Source organism: Panthera leo, chromosome C1 (genome assembly GCF_018350215.1).
Source record: "Panthera leo isolate Ple1 chromosome C1, P.leo_Ple1_pat1.1, whole genome shotgun sequence".
Classification (NCBI taxonomy): Eukaryota; Metazoa; Chordata; class Mammalia; order Carnivora; family Felidae; genus Panthera; species Panthera leo.
The window spans coordinates 27,497,086-27,516,317 of record NC_056686.1 but is presented as its reverse complement, the minus strand read 5'-3'; the positions used below and the strand labels follow the sequence as shown (position 1 = coordinate 27,516,317).

Below are 19,232 nucleotides of genomic sequence, written 5' to 3'. Positions count from 1 at the left end.
AACCCTTGTGCGTTACTGGTAGGAATGCAAAATGGTGCAGCTGCTATAAAAGAAGCAAATACAGTAGACTTGAACAGCATCATTAAATAACTGCAGTTAAAAGACATTTATAAAATACTTCACTTAATAACAGCAAGAATATACATTCTTCTCAAACTTATACAACATTCAGTAAGACAGACCTCGTTCTGGTCCAAAAACATAACTTAGCAATTTAAAAGAACAGAAATCATACTAAATATGGTCTCAGACCACAGCCAAATTAAACTAGAAATCAGTAACAGAAAGATAGCTGGGAAATCCCAAAATATGTGTATATTACATTAAAAGTATACAGACTAGAAAGGAAGAAATAAAACTGCTCACAGGATATATGACTGTCTTGGTAGAAAATCCCAAAGAATGAAAGAAACACCTCCTGGAACTTATAAGTGACTATAGTAGGGTTGCATGATACAAAGTAAATATACAAAAGTCACCTGCTTTCCTAAATGCCAAAAATGAACAACTGAAATTGAAAATGAAAAACACAATTACCATTCACATTAGTATCAAAAGAAAAAAAAAAAGATACACTTGGGTATAAATCTAACAAAATGTGTACAGGATCTATACAAAATTGTAAAATTCTGATAAAAAGTCAAAGAAGCTCTAAACAGAGAGACAGTACGTCTTCAAGGATGGGAATACTTAACATTCTTAAGATGTCGATTCTTTCCAGCCTGATTAATAGACTCAATGTAATCCTAATAAAAATCTCAGCAAATTATTTTGTGGATATTCCAAACAGATTCTAAAGGTTATACAGAGAGGCAAAAGATTTAGAATAGCTAACACAATAGTGAAGAAGAACAAAGTCAGAGAACTGACACTACCTGACATTAAGACTTACATTAGTATCAAGACTGTGATGTTAGCAAATAAACAGACATATAGACCAATGGAACAAAATAAAAAGCCCAGAAATAGACACACAAATATAGTTAATCAATCTTTGACAAAGTAGCAAAGGCAACTTAATGGAGAAAGATAGTCCTTCCAACAAATAGAACTGGAAGAACTGGATAGTGACATGCAAAAAATTGAATCTAGTAACAGACAGTACATCTTTCACGGAAATTAACTCAAAATGAGTTATAAACCTATATATATAAAAAAAACTATAAAACTACTAGAAAGTAACATAGAAGAAATCTCATGTGACCCTGGGCTTGGTAACAAGGTTCTAATTTTTTTTTTGTTTTTACCTTTTTATTTATTTTTGAGAGAGACAGAGACAGAATGCGAGTGGGTTGGGGCAGAGAGAGAGACACACACACACACACACACAGAATCTGAAGCAGGCTCCAGGCTCTGAGCTGTCAGCACAAAGCCCGACATGGAGCTTGTATTCATGAGCTATGAGATCATGACCTGAGCTGAAGTCAGACGCTCAACCATCTGAGCCACCCAGGTGGCCCTGCAACAAGCTCTAATTATAACCCCGAAAACATGATCTGTGAAAGAAAAATTAATGAGTTGGACTTTATTAACATTAGAGACTTTTAGTCTTTATTAACATTAGAAACTCTTTTTTTAAATGTTTATTTTTGAGACAGAGAGAGCGTGAGTGCGAGCATGAGCAGGGAAAGGGCAGAGAGGGGGAGACAGAGGATCTGAGATGGGCTCCATGTTGACAGCCCGATGTGGGGCTTGAACTCATGAACTGTGAGATCATGACTGGAGCCGAAGTTAGACCCTTAATCAACAGAGCCACCCAGGCACCCCTAGAAACTGTTAAGAGGATGAAAAGACAGGCCAGACTGGAAGAAAGTAAATGCAAAATACATATATGATAAAGAACTTGAAACCAAAATATACAAGAACTCTTAGAACTGAAAAATAAGAAAACAACTTAAAAGTGGGTGAAAGGCTGGAATAGACATGTCACTAAAGAAGATATACAGATGCTCAACGTCACTCTTCATCAGGGAAATCAAAACCACAAATCAAAACCACACTGAGATACCACCTCATGCCAAGTCAGAGTGGCTAAAATGAACAAATCAGGAGACTATAGATGCTGGCAAGGATGTGGAGAAATGGGAACCCTCTTGCACTGTTCGTGGGAATGCAAACTGATGCAGCCACTTTGGAAAACAGTGTGGAGGTTCCTCAAAAAATTAAAAATAGATCTACCCTATGATCCAGCAATAGCACTGCTAGGAATTTACTCAAGGGATACAGGAGTACTGATGCATAGGGGCACTTGTACCCCAATGTTTATAGCAGCACTTTCAACAATAGCCAAATTACGGAAAGAGCCTAAAGGTCCATCAACTGATGAATGGATAAAGAAATTGTGGTTTATATACACAATGGAATACTATGTGGCAATGAGAAAGAATGAAATATGGCTTTTTGTAGGAAGGTGGATGGAACTGGAGAGTGTTATGCTAAGTGAAATGAGTCATACAGAGACAGATACCATATGTTTTCACTCTTACGTGGATCCTGAGAAACATAACAGAAGACCATGGGGGAGGGGAAGGAAAAAAAAAGTTAGGGAGGGATCCAAACCATAAGAGACTCTTAAAAACTGAGAATAAACTGAGGGTTGATGGGAGGTGGGAGGGAGGGGGAAGTGGGTGATGGGCATTGAGGAGGGCACCTGTTGGGATGAGCACTGGGTGTTGTATGGAAACAAATTAGACAATAAATTCATATTAAAAAAAAGAAGAAGATATGTAGATGGCAAGTAAGCACGTGAAAAGATTCTCAACATTATGTGTCACTAAGGAATTGAAAATTAAAACAACAGTAAGATACACTACAAATTAGAATGGCTAAAATATTAAAAAATTGACAATACTAAATACTGAAGAGGATTTAGTACACAGTAGGAACTTTTATTCGTTGCTGTGGGAATACAAAATGGTACAGCCATTTTTAAAAAGTTTATTCAGGGGTGCCTGGGTGGCTCAGTCGGTTAAGCGTCCGACTTCAGCTCAGGTCATGATCTCACAGTCCGTGAGTTCGAGCCCCGCGTCGGGCTCTGTGCTGACAGCTCAGAGCCTGGAGCCTGCTTCCGATTCTGTGTCTCCCTCTCTCTCTGACCCTCCCCCATTCATGCTCTGTCTCTCTCTGTCTCAAAAATAAATAAACATTAAAAAAAAAATTAAAAAAAAAAAAAGAAAAAAAAAAGTTTATTCATTTACTTGTTTAAGCAGTCTCTACAGTCAATGTTGGTCTCAAACTCATGACCCAAAGATCAAAAGTCTCATGCTCTTCTGACTGAGCCAGCCAGTGCCCGAGTATAGACATTTTGGCAGTCTCACCAAAAGATAAAGCAATTGTGTTCCTATTTACCCAAGTCAGTTGGAAACTTATTTATGTCTATCCAAAAACCTGCATGTGAATGTTTACAGCAGCAATCATAATTGCCAAAAAACTGGAAGCAATGAAAACATCCTTCTTGATTACGAGGTAAAAACAGGTTAAATGGATAACAAACTAATACATCTATACAATGGAATATTTTTCAGCAGTAAAAAGAAATGACTTATCAAGCTACAAAAAGACATGAAGGAACCTTAAATGCATACTGCTAAGTGAAAGAAGCCAATTAGAAAGGGTACATACTGTAGGAGTCCAACTATACAACATCTTGGAAAAGGCAAAACTATAGAAACAAAAGGGCCAGTGGATGTCAAGGTTTTGAGGAGAGACAGGGAGGGATGAACAGGTGGAGTACAGGGGATTTTTAGAGCCATGAAACTATTTTTTACGATACTGTATATATATATGATGTTTTACATTTATCAAAACCCACAGGCCTGTCCAACACAAAAAGTGAACTTTAATGTAAGTTTTTACATTAATTAAGATTTATAAATTTTATTTATTTATTTATAAATCAATTAATAATGATTTATCAGTATTGGTTCATTAAATGTACCACACCAATACAAGATGTTAATAACAGGGAAAACTTTGCAGAGGAAGGGGTAAATATATAGGAACTCTCTACACTATCTGCTTAATTTTTCTGTATATCTAAAATAAAAAAAAAATCTATTAATTAAAAAATTGCACTAGAAGAAATGTAGAGAACGGACTGAAAAGGAACTACAGGGAATGCAGGCAAGAATGTCAGCTAGGAGGCTATGGTAATACCAACTTTCTCTCCCATGAACAGTGTATGAGAGTCAATATTTATTTTTATTTTTGCCAGAAATGGGTATTATGATTATTAGTAAAAAATTACTTATTCAAGTTCATATTTTCTTAATGACTAATGAGGCTGAGCATCTTTTCATCAGATAACTGACCATTTGTTTCATTTGTTTTTCTGTTTTATGTCCTTTGTCTATTTTTCAGTTGAGTTGTTTGTCCTTTCCTTATTGATTTACAAATTCTTTGAGTTCAAGCTTCTGTATTTTATCAGTTTTTAAAGTATCTTTTTTTTGGGGGTTGCCTGGGTGGCTCAGTTGGTTAAGCATCTGACTTTGGCTCAGGTCATGATCTCATAGCTCATGAGTTCGAGCCCTGCACTGGGCTCTGTGCTTTTTTTTTTTTTAATGTTTATTTATTTTTGAAGGAGAGACAGAGCATGAGTGGGGGAGGGACAGAGAGAGAGAGAGGGAGACACAGAATCCAAAGCAGGATCAAGGCTCTGAGCTGTTAGCACACAGCTCAACCTGGGGTTTGAACTCACAAGCTGTAAGATCATGACCTGAGCCGAAGTTGGTCGGTTCAACTGAGCTACCCAGGCACCACTAAAAATTTTGAATTTTATAACATCATTTGTAACCACTGCATACTATTTTATTAACATATTATAGCTTACTCATTGTTTAAAGCCAGTTCTCAATAGTTTTATTTATTTTTAAAGGTTTATTTTTGAGAGATAGATAAGGCATGTGTGGGGGAGGGCCAGAGAGAGAGTGGGAGACACAGAATCCAAAGTAGGCTCCATGTTCTGAGCTGTCAGCATAGAGCCCGATATGGGACTGGAACCCACAAACCATGAGATAATGACCTAAGCCGAGGTCGGATGCTTAACCAACTGTGCCAACCAAGCACCCTCTCAATAGTTTTTTAATATCACAGATACCATTATGAAAATTCTGTGCATAGAATTTTCTCCATTATGAATTCTTTCCTTTGAACACCTTTTTGTAATTGAAATTACTGAATCACACAAACACATTTTTATACTTTTGATAGGATATTATCAATTTAACTGCCATCAGCAATATATTAAAATTCTAGATTCACTTCATACTCACAAGCACTAAGTATTATAATATTTAAATACATTTGCTAATTTAGTAACATAAAATTTTTCTTTCATTTTTTTTAAACAGAAAGAGTGAATGTACTTGAGTGGGGGAAAGCAAGAGAAAATCTCAGGCAGGCTCCATACCCAGAGCAGAGTCCAACATGGGGCTCGATCCCACCACCTCAGGATCATGACCTGAGCGAAAACCAAGAGTCTAATGTTCAACCGAGTCACCCAGCTGCTCCTAAAATTTTTCCTTTTATTTACTTGTAGTTTTAACTTTTAGTGAAAACCAATACTTTCTCATATAACTGGTTTTGTTTTGTCTTGAGAAATTTTGGTTTATATTCTTGCTCACTAATCTATAAGAATATAAGGATTTTTTCTTTCATCACAATAACAGATCTATATGGATATTTTAATAATAAACTAGCCCTCTGTTGTCTCCATTTGCTGCAAACACTTTTTAGATTCTATTGGTTTCCATTTATTTACTTATTATCATTATATATTTGTGAGATATAGAAAATTGAATTTTTATGTAGTAAATCTAACAATTTCTCCTTTGTGAACAGTTCTATCCTTCTTTTCTTTTTAAGAGTTAGAGAGAGAATGTGAGTTGGGGAGGAGGGCAGAGGGGGAGAGAGAATTTTAAGCAGGCTCTGGGGCACCTCTGGTGGCTCAGTCCATTAAACACCCAGCTCTTGATTTCAGCTCAGGTCATGATCTCAAGGTTGGTGAGACTGAGCCTCACGTCAGGCTCTGCACTGATAGCATAGAGCCTGCTTGGGATACTCTCTCTGTCTCTCTTTTTCCCCCTCTGCTTCTCCCTACCTTTGTGCACGTGACTGCATGCTCGCTCTCTCTCAAAATAAATAAATAAACATAAAAAAAAAAAAAGAAAAAGAAAAAGAAAAAGGAATCTTAAGCAGGCTCCATGCTCAGGGTGGAGCTTGACATGGGGCTCAATCCCATGACCCTGGGAGCCTGACCTAAGCCAAAATCAAGAGTCAGATACTCAACCAAATGAGCCACTAAGGCACTTTTATCATTTAAAATTTTTTTTTAAATTTAGATTTAAGTTTGTTAACATACAGTGCAATACTGGTTTCTGGAGTAGAATTTAGTGATTCATCGCTTATATATAACACCCAGTGCTTATCATAAGTGCCCTCCTCAGTACCCATCACTCCACCCTAGCCCATCTTCCACCCACCTCCGCCAACCCCCAGTTTATTCTCTATCATTAAGAGTCTGTTGTGGTTGGGGTGCATGGTGGCTCAGTCAGTTAAAGCATCCAACTCTTGATTTCGGCATAGGTTGTAATCTCATGGTTTGTGGGGTTGAGCCCCCTGTTGGGCTCCACGCTGACAGCATGGGGCCTGTTTTGGATTCTCCCCCTCCCTCCCCTCCCTCCAACATCTCTCTCAAAATAAATAAACATTAAAAAATAAAGTCTGTTGTGGTTTGTTTCCCTCTCCTCTCCCTTCCCACATGTTCATGTGTTTTGTTTCTTAAATTCCACATATCAGTAAAATCGTATCGTATTTGTTTTTCTTGGACTGACTTATTTTGCATAGTATAATACATTCTAGCTCCAACCATGTCATTACAAATGGGAAGATTTCATTCTTTTTGATGGCTGAGTAATTCCATCGTATATAAATACTGTATATTCCTTACCCAGTCATTAGTCAATGGATATTTGGGCTCTTTCCATAGTTTGGCTGCTGTTGATAATGCTGCTATATAAACAATGAGGTGCAGCATGTACACCTTCAAATCTGTATTTTTGTATCTTTTGGGTAAATACCTAATAATGCAATTGCTGGATCATAGAGTAGTTCTATTTTTAGTTTCCTGAGGAACCTCCATACTATCCTCCAGAGTGGCTGCACCAGTTTGCATTTCCACCAACAGTGCAAGTGAGTTCTCCTTTCTCTGCATCCTTACTAACACCTGTTGTTTCTTGTGTTGTTAATTTTAGCCATTCTGACAGGTGTGAGGTGGTATCTCATCATGGTTTTGATTTGTATTTCCCTGATCACGAATGATGTTGAGGATCTTTTCATGTGTCTGTTTGCCATCTGGATGTCTTTGGAAAAATGTCTACTCATGTCTTCTGCCCTTTAAAAAAAAATATTTATTTATTTTTGAGAGAGGGAGAGGGAGAGGCAGAGGGACAGGCAGAGGGGGAGAGGGGGAGAGGGGGAAAGGGGGAAAAGGGGGAGAGGGAGAGGGAGAGGGAGTAGGGCAGGGGCAGAGACAGAGGGAGAAAGAAAATCCCAAGCAGGCTCCAGCTTCAGCGCAGAGCCTGATGCAGAGCTTGAATGCACGAACCGCAAGATCATGACCCAAGTTGAAATCAAGTCACACACTTAACTGACTGAGCCACCCAGGCGCCTTCTGCCCATTTCTTAACTGGGTTATTTATTTTTTGGGTGTTGAGTTTGGTAAGTTCTTTATAGATTTTGGATACTATCAGATACGTTGTTTGCAAATATCTTCTGCCATTCTGTAGGCTGCCTTTTAGTTTTGTAGATTGTTTCCACCTGTTCTATCATTTCTAAACCTAAACGACTATACGCCATTCAGTAGTTTGAAAATTATACTTTCTTTGTATTTTTCAAGATTCAATGATTTATGTTTAACTTATAATTATGACTAAACTTTTTGTTTACAATAATAGTTATCATTTACTGGGTATTCACTATATAATAGGTACTATTCTAGGCCCTGTTTATATATGTAAATTTATTTAATCCTTACAACTACTCTCTATAGGTTAGTTATTTTTAGTATCCCAATTTCAAAGATGAGGACACTAAAGCCTAGTGTGGGTGGTTAAGTAATTCAGCTATATCACACAGGTAGTATAGCTGGCAGAACCTGTTTTTGTTTGTTTTTATTTTTTAGAGAGAGAGTCTGAGCAGTGAAGGGGCAGAGAAGGGGCCAGAGGATTTGAAGCAGGCTCCGTGCTGTCAGCAGAGAGCCTGATGCAAGGCTCAAACCCATGAACAGTGAGATCATAACCTGAGCTGAAGTTAGATGCTCAACCAACTGAGTCAGCCAGGAGCCCCCAGAACGTGAGTTTTAAGTAGCACAGTCTGACTCCAGAGCCTGTGCTCTTAACCAATATATCATATACTGATACTCAAGTTATCTCAATGCCATTTTAAAGAAATAATTCTTTTTTTTAACCATTTTTTTGTGATGCCTCCTTCACTAAAATTCTTTTCACAGGGTCTCTTCTTGGGACTATTAAAAAAAAAATTTTTTTTTAATGTTTATTTTTAAGAGAGGGGGAGAGAGAGAGAGTGCGAACAGGGGTGGGGCAGGGAGAGAGGGAGACACAGAATCCAAAGCAGGTTCCCTCTAAGCTGTCAGCACAGAGCCTGACGCAGGGCTCAACCACACGAACCGTGAGATCATGACCTGAGCTGAAGTCGGACGCTTAACCAACTGAGCCACCCAGGTGCCCTTCTTCTTGGGCTAGTTTGCTCTACTGATTTGTGTTTTCCAAAAATATCAAGTACTTGAAGAAAAAAACAATCTTAACACATCCTTACCATACACTGGCGTCTTCCCTGGCAGGATGACGATAATGAGCTGCAGCCCTGAGTAGGTGTTCTTGAGATGCCGGAACATGGGCTCCACGCTGTCTGCCCCCTGCGCGTATTTGCAGAAGCAAGGCTGGCCCTGGATGGGCATCCCTGCATCTTTAGAAATCTTACGCAGCTGGTCCGTGAAACCCCTAGAAAGAGAAATCACTAAAACTAAATCCTTTGTCTAATTATTCACATCTACAAAGTGGAATGGAAAGTTTGAGAAGTGAATGGAAAATGAAGCAAAGATCTGTGTGCTCCATATATGAAGAGGTCACCAAGATTACTGAAATAAAGGCAATGGGGGGTCAGTAATCTATTTTCCAAACTAAGAACATTACTATAGAATTATGTGGTATTCTGTAGTTTATAAAGGGCATTAGTAATACAGTATGCTGGTTAAGAGTTCATTTCTAGACTTAGCATGACAGGTTTCAATCCTAATTCTGTCAATTACTAGCTCTGAAATCTTAAGCAAATTTTTTTAGTTTCTCTCATCTGTAAAATGATTACTTCCATTACAGAATTGGTGTGAATAAAGTGAGATAATAAATGAGCTTAGCACACTGCCCAAGACATGGTAAGAACTTGATAAATTTAAACTATTGTATACTTTCTTTTTTTTTTTAAATAGTGTTTATTTTTTTTTAACATTCTTATTTATTTTTGAGAGAGACAGAGAGAGACACACACACAAAGTGTAAATAGGGGAGGGGCAAAGAGGGAGACACATAATCTAAAGCAGGCTCCAGGCTCTGAGAGGTCAGTACAGAGCCCGATGTGGAGTTCGAACCCACACACCGTGAAATCATGACCTGAGCTGAAGTCAGACGCTTAACTAACCAAGCCACCCAGGTGCCCAATTTCTTTTTTTTAAATGTTATTTATTTATATTTGAGAGAGACAGAGAGAGAGGGGGAGAGAGAGCACATACATGAGCAGGGGAAGGGCAGAGGGAGAGGGAGACAGAGAATCCCAAGCAGGCTCTGCACTGTTTGAGCAAAGTCTAATGCAGGGCTCAAATTCACAAACCGTGAGACCATGACCTGAGCTAAAACCAAGAGGATGCTTAACAAAACTGAGCCACTCAGGTGCCCCATCGCACATTGTCTAATTTGATCATGACAACATTCATAAGAAAGTGGTAGGTGAGGTATTATTTCTATTTTACAGATGAGGCAACAGTTTCAGGGACATTAAGTATTTGACCGATGTCTAATGGCTACATGAATGTAGAGTCAGAAGTATGACCTACTCCAAAATTTCCTTCCACAATATTATGTATCTGAAACTAGAACAGCAGGGAAGGCTGTGTCTTCAGAAAAGATAAATTAAAAAAAAAAAAAAAAGAAAAGAAAAGAAACCAACATTTAAGAACAAATGAGGCAGGAAGCATTTCAATGCATTTTATCCACACTAAAAAAACCCCAGAAGACTAAATCCATATTAAAACAAAATTCTGCATTTAACTTAGGATAAACAAGTAATGATGTCATGCTTTAACAATCACTTTACTTGTTTTTAAAACAAATAAGGTCCTAAGCCAAGGATCTGAGTCATCTTTGCTCAAAAACATTCTAATTCCCTTAGAGACAAAGTTTGTAGGAATTCCCTTCTCCTTTTCCTTATTAGTGTTTAATTCAAGAAGTATGAAGTTGGATATTTTCAGTCAGCCTGAACAAGAACTACTAGCTGAAAGATTATGAGATTTCTATCAAGCCATGAATAACAAATGTAAAATGAAAAGAATAAGTCTAAGCCTGAAAAACAACTGGAGGCATTTTCTTTGGTCTTGAGGTCAAGATAATCATAGCATCATAGTAAACTATCCTTCTGACATTTTACTTGAAAGCAAGGGGATAAAAACTCTGGAGAAAAATGTATATTAAGTGAGCCTTAAGACATACGTTTAGAAATTTAGAGTTAATAAGAAGTGAACATAATTAAATAGAAAAAATATTTTTATTTCTCATATGAAGGCAAAGCAAATTCTGAACTGACCTGGTTGGTAAACTGTATCTTTCAAGAACTATTCATTATGAGTATACTTTATAAGATCTATTAGTGGAGACTGAACTTAGACAATAATCATTTTCTTTCAAGGAAGGTGAGAAAATGGAAGTCTGGAAGCCTGTCCACTGAAAATGGACCATTTTTTTGTTTGTTTTCAATTTAAACAGAAGCTTACTGAGCACTTATATGCTGAGGAAATGAATTTGGGAAAAAGGGAAGAAAGTGGTGGAGATGGAGGTCAAATTTTCGAAAGTAAGGAAGTGAAAATGAAGAGTTAAATCATTTTTTCAAGGAGCTCAATTGAGAAGTAAGGATTTTATTTCATCCTCACCCAAGAGATAGGTATTATTATCTCTAAAAAGGTGAAAACTGAAGCATAAAGAAATTAAATAAATTATTCATGATAATATAGCCAGGAAGTGGCAAGGCTAGGAATTAAACATAACCTATTTGCCATCAAAAGCCAATGATGCTCCTTCCATACCACATAAGCTGGACTGTTAAGGTGCCTACAAGCATGAATCAATAACTTTACTAACAAATTCAGAAAGTACTGACAAGAAACATTTTCAAAGGCTCAGTGATTACTCCATATTGAGACAATACAGTTAAAACATTAGCTAAAGTAGTTTAAAATTGAAACACAAAAAAATTCTCAAACCAATGTAATGATATGCCTTACTTCAATATTTCTTCTCTGCACTGCCTCTGTGTGGCGAAACAAGCTATAGCCCACATTTTTATTTCAACTCCTGTATGGAACTGTTTCCCTCGCATGTCCCATACTCCATGGCTTGGTGTTGCTACTGTCCGATTCTACAGAAAAAGGAAAAAGAGAAATAAGGCAAAAAAGAAATACTTAACATACAATTTATTTTAATGAGCTGAAAAGAAAAACATTTCAAATTGCTGAATTGATGTATATCTGACATTCTACATGTAATAGGCTACTCTACATCAATAGTATTTCTATTTTTTATCCTACAAAACCAAAACATCTAAACTCTGGCAAAGATACCCTAAAAGAAAAAAGTATTGTTGGAGTAAAACAACACTTTCTAATCTCAGACTTAGTTAGGATGCCCTTCTCTTTGTTTTTGTTTTTTTTTTTAAATTTTTTTTTCAACGTTTTTTATTTATTTTTGGGACAGAGAGAGACAGAGCATGAACCGGGGAGGGGCAGAGAGAGAGGGAGACACAGAATCGGAAACAGGCTCCAGGCTCCGAGCCATCAGCCCAGAGCCTGACGCGGGGCTCGAACTCACAGACCGCGAGATCGTGACCTGGCTGAAGTCAGACGCTTAACCGACTGCGCCACCCAGGCGCCCCAGGATGCCCTTCTCTTTGTAAACAGAAATTGTTTTTAATTTAAAAACCATCAACAGGTTTTACCCGTCCTCCATACTGCAGCATAGGTGCTGGGAGTACACGTCCGGTTACATGGGCCATTTCATCCCGAACTTTAAATTGAAACTCCTGAACAAATGGATCTGTTTCATAATTTGCACTTCTTACCTAACAACAGAAAAAGTTAGTAGTTATTTTCAAAATTTTCCCCAACCCCTGCTTTATTCATTAGAACCTTCCATTTTCTTCTCTTCACTGTATCAATAATGTTTTAGATCTAGTAATGGTGCCTTAAATACAGGATAGAGAATCTTAACCTGGGACTACAGATCATGAATGGACTGTAGAAGTCTGTGAACCTCCTGGTAATTTACAGAAATTTAAATGTATAAGGTAGAATAATAAGAAATTTCAACTATTTATAATCCATGAAAATGGCAATTTTATGTGATTAAACCTAATACATTTTGGAGAGCGTGGTCTAGGGATCATTAGAGGAAGAACCTCGTGACCTAAAAAATAAAAACTTCTAATTAGAAGATTCAGGCATATATGATTAAATTTTACTTAGAGTTTGACAGCAGCTATTGATGATTTTGAGGCTTTTTTTCCCTGAATCATTTGATTTACAATTTATATAAAACTACTTGAATATTTTCTGACAAAAATTGCCATATTATAAAATATACTTAATGGGATACACTTAAAACAGATAAGGAAACCAGTATAAGATAAATAATTTTTACAAAATATATCTGTAGATACGAAGATTAAGATTTTATTAAAAATATTTTTTTTAAGTTCATTTTGTGTGTGTGAGAGAGAGAGAGAGAGAGAGAGATAATGAGGGGGAGGGACAGAAAGAGAGAGAGACAGAGGATCTGAAGTGGGTTCTGCACTGACTACAGAGAGCCTGATGTGGGGCTCGAACCCTGAGATCATGACCTGAGCTGAAGTCAGATGCTTAACCGACTGACCACCCAGGTGCCAAGAATTTATTTTAATTCAGTATAGACTTGGACCTCATAATATAATTCATGTTTATAGCATACTATAGTAACTATGTTTTTTCAAAACATATTTACTTGGTCTCAGTGTAGAGGTCAAATAAGGTTACAAAATGAAGGCAGTATTCAAGTGTTTGAGTAACAATCCATTAAAAAAAAAAACTATATAATTTAAATATGTAAAAAAAAAAATCTTCCCACAATAAACAGAAGAGTTGTTTTCTAAATTAGGCACTAATGCTTCTTCAAGCTTAAATGCCATTCACTTCTGGTGTGTTTCAGTGTACTTCATAGTAAAGTTGCAAAGAATAACAACTACTATAAATAAAAACTTGCTGTGTGATGTGCTTGGTGTTAAGTTGTATAATTAATTCCCACAATAAACGTATACCTATAAACGTAGGTCTTTTGTAACTTTTATAATCTTTACGAAGGATAAACCTAAAGCTTAGTTCAGGTAAGTGACTGGCCTAGAACCATATAGCTAAGCAAGTGACCTAGAATCTGAAACCATGTATGTTCTAATTCTAGAATTCCTATTCTCAATCACTGCACTAGTCTTTCAGATGGTATAATTGTAATTTTTTTTAATGTTTATTTTTGAGAGAGAGAGACAGACAGACAGACAGAACACAAGCAGGGGAGGGACAGAAAGAGAGGGAGACACAGAGTCCAAAAAGCAGGCTCCAGGCTCCGAGCTGTCAGCACAGAGACTGATGTGGGGCTCGAACTCATGAACCATGAGATCATGACCTGAGCTGAAGTCAGATGCTTAACTGACTGAGCCACCCAGGCGCCCCATAGATGGTATAATTATAATAATACAATAATGGTAACAGTAAGTAAGCACAGAAGATGGACCCCAGAGCTGTTAGATTCCAAAGCTTGTACTTTAACCACTGTATGATATTCTCTCTTTGGATAGAAAAGCTGAAATAAATTTGTTATAAGTAGTTATTGAGATTTCACAGAGACAGTGAGAAGTTCTAGCCTCTTAAAGGCTTTAAAACCCTGTCATAGATCATAAAAAAAATCCATTATGAGAACAAATCTGTATTTTCCTAATTAAGTATCGTGTAATAGCTTTTATTTGCTCTTTATAAAACTATACAGGAATTTCCCATAATTGGCTCACAAAATGAAAAGGCCAGTTTTTAACTTTTTTATAACAATCTTCATTATTACCCAAAGCAATATTCCTATTTCCAGACTTTTTCCTCTTCACTTACATAATTTAAATGGCATTCAAGAAGAGAATAAGAGAAGATCCAGGTTCCTTTTATTTTTCATTTTGCCTTATCCCATCAGTTTTATAAAGTGGTACTGCTACTTTCCTTCTCTTCCACTCACAACAACGATATAGCTTAGAGACCCCACATAGTTGGAGCAGTCTTGTATTTCTTTCTTTCTTTCTTTTTTTAAAATTTACTTATTTTGAGAGAGAGAGAATGAGTGGAGGAATGGCAGAGAGAGGGGGGACAGAAGATCCAAAGTGGGCTCTGTGCTGACAGCAGGGAGCCCAATGTGGGGCTCGAACTCACAAACCATGAGATCATGACCTGAACCAAAGTCAGACAGTTAACCAACTGAGCCACCCAGGCACCCCAGTCTTGTATTTCTTTATTCATCCTATACAGCTGCCAGTCTGATACTGGGTACTAAGCAATTCTACTGATGGTTAAGACTCACAATTGCTAGTCATAATACCTTGATTTTTCTTCCTTCTCCTTTACTAGGTGGGAAGTAGTAAAGTTCCAGTTCACTAAACTGAAACACTGGTTCCGAGAGAATCTGCTCTAGATCTACAATTAAAGAGCTTGGGGTTAAATTAGAAGGATCTAACCCTTCTCATAGAACCCATTAAGGTTTACCCCTAGAACATCAATGAATGACTTCCATGATCCCTTTTAATTCTGATAGTCCATGAAATGGTAATAAGTAAGGTATGAGCTGATAAGGACATGGCTCTTCAGTAGTAGCTCATCCTAACATGTTTTTAATTCACATTTCTAGGGTCAAGTACTAACCAATCTGCTGATCTCCTCTTGTCTATCTGGCGCAGATCTTGCTGTTGCTTTGATCATAGTGGAAGTCTGATTGTCCGTTAGCTTCTTGATACATCGTTGCCCGGCCACGATATTACAGACCTACAAACGGAAAAAAGTTTTGTACTAGATGCATATATCTTTTTTTAACTCTCATTGGTAATTACATGTGAAATTAAAATTTCTTAAAATGTGTTTATTATGTTTGAGAAAGAGAGAGAGCATGAGCAAGGGAAGGGCAGAGACAGAGACAGAGAGAGAGAGAGGGAGGTAGGGAGACAGAGGATCCCAAGCTGTGCTGACATCAGAGAGTCTGATATGGGGCTCAAACTCATGAACCATGAGATCATGAGCTGAGTTGAAATCAAGAGTCAGACACTTAACCAAGTGAGTCACCCAGGCACCCCTAAACTGCTTCTTTTTAATATGTTAAGAAATAGTAAACAATACTGCTTTATAGTATGATTATAACAGGGTAAAATGTACACTCGATAAAAAGGCTGAAAAGAAGTGTACCAAAATGTTAACAATGGTTACTTTAGAGCGGTAAGGATTTGTGGATGAAATTTTCCATATTATTTCATTACTAAAATTTTAAAATAAAATTTAAAACAGTTCAATCTCCAAAATAAATGCGAAGAGTCTGAAGTAAGTTATATGCCATAAAAACCCCAACAGAATGATGAACAAGAGGATATTAAGAAACAGCCTAAACACATTACTTCTAGTGGCAGGTAGGTATGTTTCTGTTCCTGCCCCACTTGCAGACAAGGAAGGTGTGGGTACTTCAGCTGAAGAGTATACTTTTCTCTGAAATACTGTGCTACTGTTCTCTCCACAGTTTGGCCATTTTCTAACTGTAAAGGAAAGCTGGAGAAAAAAAAAAAAAGGTACACATTAACAACTCTCATCTCATTATGGTGAGCAAAACTCCCAATCCACTAACTACAGCAAGCTGCCTCATATCATCTCTGCTCTGACAAACACCAGCTTTTCTTACGTTTGATGACTGGCAGGCCTTCTTGTTACATTACAAACACGGTATTTCCGTCTCATTGTTCCACAATGAGTCACTTCAACCTTCAGACCTGTTCCCAACAAGAAAAACTGAGGTTATAGAACTGTCACATGTCAAATATTTATAAAGCCTGTTCACTACAGAAAAACTCAAATTCTAAACAGACAGAAAATTTGTGATACAGGCAATGTGAAATTAACATTTTATAAATAACATTGCTAGTAATGATTACAATCATGATATATCTATCTCCAAATATTTTCCCTATCCTATCAAGATCTACACACTAAAAAACAGAATCATAAAAGTTGCAAAGCCTATAGAGCAACGGACAAAGTTCTCCATCAATTAAAAAAAACAAAACAACCTGTTTATAATAAATTTAGGTATTTATTGCTGGGAGAGGGAATGAGAAATGAAAGAAGAGCTATAACAATTCTCAACATACTCCACAATTTTCAAAGTATGTGATATGTGAATAGTCTAGTCATCAAACAGTGACTGAAGTTTAGAATTTAATAAATCTCAGAAGGAAGTCCTTCAAAGATTTTTAAAGTAGGAAGCAGAAAATTCCAGGCCCTTTAACAGAGGCAGAGTGACAATTTAGTTGAAGTATAGTATAGTGACACAACTCTCTTATTACTATTAGAAATTAGATGCAACCAAACAATTCTTAGAGCAGGTGACCCTGCCTTCTTAGGGAATCACTGATCCCTTTGAGAATCTGATGAAAGCGGTAAACTCTCAGAAAATTGCATATACACATACATGTTCTGGATCCTTGCAATCCATCTATGGACCATAGGAGTATGAAGATCCCAGACCTGCTTTACAAAGTGAAGCAATGGTCTTTTAAACCACTGGTAAAATCTTTGGGATTAATTTTCTTAAGCAGTACTGTCCAACAGAACTTTCTGAAATGATAGAATGTTCTACATCTGTGCTAATATGTAATCACTAGCAATATGTGTTATGGAGTACATGAAATGTGGCTAGTGTGACTAAGAAAGTGAAAACTTAATTTCATTAATTTAAGTAGCTACATGTGGGTAGTGGTACCATATTTGCCAGTGCAATCTTGGAGCTACTTAGATAGAAAAGAGTAACAAATTGATACAGTTGCTGCTGCTTACAGATAAGCAACTCCATTACTATGGCTTAGACTCCAAAGGCAGAAAATCTAAAAAGGGGCAGATGAAGGACAACTTTTAGTTTCCTGATAGTATTTATGGTTATTATTTTTGCATTTTTTCCCTGTTATATTTGTGATTCCTATTGTGCAGTGGTTCTCAACCACAGGCAATTTTGCTCTCCAGAGAACATTTGGTAATGTCTGGAGACAATTTTAACTGTCATGACTGGGAGGTGCTATGGGCATTTACTGGATGCTAGATTTAGGGATTCTTGGATCCAGGGATGAGGCTAAATATCCTACAATGGACGGGACAGCACTACTTCCCACCCCAGAACACAATAAAGAATTATCCAGCCCCAAATATTAATAGTGGCAAGGTTGAGAAACCCTGAAACAGTGTAATTTATTTTCCTATGTAATCACTAACTGCAGTACCAAACACAAAGTTCATTCACAGTAATATTTTCTTCTGATTTATCAGCACAAATTAAGATGTTAAATGCACATAACGTCAACTGTACCAGATTGGTATGGATTTTTCTTGAGAAGTACTCTTAATTGAATCAGTGATATAAATAGTTTTTATTAGTAATTACTATTGTAAGACTAAATTTCAGATCAATTAGAGTATAAAACACGCTTCTATATTATAAAGGAAACTAGAAAATAAAGTACTATCAAGTGAAGGCCTTATAAGAAGGAAATGTGAAGTAAGCAATATGAAGTAACAATATGAAGTAAGCAGGATGTAAAAATATTGTTTAGGGAGAAAACACAATATAAAAATTATAAAATTTTTTCTGTTATCCATACCACCTAGCCATTTGTTTTCAAGTCTTCCCCCTGAATTAAAGAAGTTATTAGTAATATTCTAATAGCCTACTAAATAAGTTTATACCAAAAATAAATTGGTTCTTTTATAAACATATGGTACTTTTACTACGTACACTTCCTCTAATATTTCTGTTAAACCATCATGAATAATTATACAAAGGAACAACCCTAAAGTTACTATTGAATATTTAGGAAAAAGTTCAACTGGAACTAATGAATATACTAAATAAATCTATTCGTTACAGCACAGTGTGTATCACTATTTAACAGTTACCATCAAATTCCTTTATGCTGGCTAAAAAATTAAGCCCAAATATATAGCACAGAACATAGAACTTTGATTCTGCTGAGTTTCCATGGTGGGTTACATGATGTATGTTAAAGAGCCTTCTTAAAAAATAAGAAGAAGAAGAAGAAAGCCTTTTTGAATTTGAATGGAGAAAAAAAATCATCAGTTGATCAAGTAGATCCAACTCAGATTTTTCTACCCCAAATCCAGGGTCATAGGTGCCTAAGGATTAGACCGAACCCAGGGCTTAGCAAAAAGTTGAAATTAAAAAAAAAATGGACTAGATAATTCTCTGCCCAGGTCCCTCCCGAAACCCTCCATCCAACCAAAAAAATAAATAAATAAATAAATAAAAAATAAAAAAATTTGGCTTTAATAAATCAAATATTTAACCTATAAACTTGGCTTTACCTTCACTCTAACATCAACTTTATAATGCTTTCTAGTCATTTTTTCAGTCATTTCTTTGGGCCCCTGAGCAGTTGAAGTTAAGATCGAGTCCATGCTCTTCGGGCAGCAGTTGAATCCTTGTTCTGTACATCTTGTATTTTCTGTGATAGAGTGGTGATATGAGTTGATTGCATAGTTACCGCAAAATAATGTAAGTGACTTCATGATATCAGAGGTGGTAACTAAGCAGCAACTCCACTGGAAACCATGGTATTTTGATGATCAG

General features: G+C 36.7%; 1 protein-coding gene across 1 annotated transcript in view; it reads right to left on the bottom strand.

Moving 5' to 3' along the window:
• The window catches only part of LOC122228785 (protein argonaute-3), a 114,879-nt gene that overhangs the window by 22,716 nt on the left and 72,931 nt on the right, over positions 1-19,232 (bottom strand). The window contains exons 7-12 of the mRNA XM_042954119.1: positions 16,281-16,368; positions 16,003-16,150; positions 15,263-15,382; positions 12,274-12,396; positions 11,564-11,697; positions 8,833-9,017 (exon numbers count right to left, since the gene is read on the bottom strand). Of these exons, the coding sequence (XP_042810053.1) occupies positions 8,833-9,017; positions 11,564-11,697; positions 12,274-12,396; positions 15,263-15,382; positions 16,003-16,150; positions 16,281-16,368 (798 nt within the window). The remainder of the gene's footprint in view (positions 1-8,832; positions 9,018-11,563; positions 11,698-12,273; positions 12,397-15,262; positions 15,383-16,002; positions 16,151-16,280; positions 16,369-19,232) is intronic.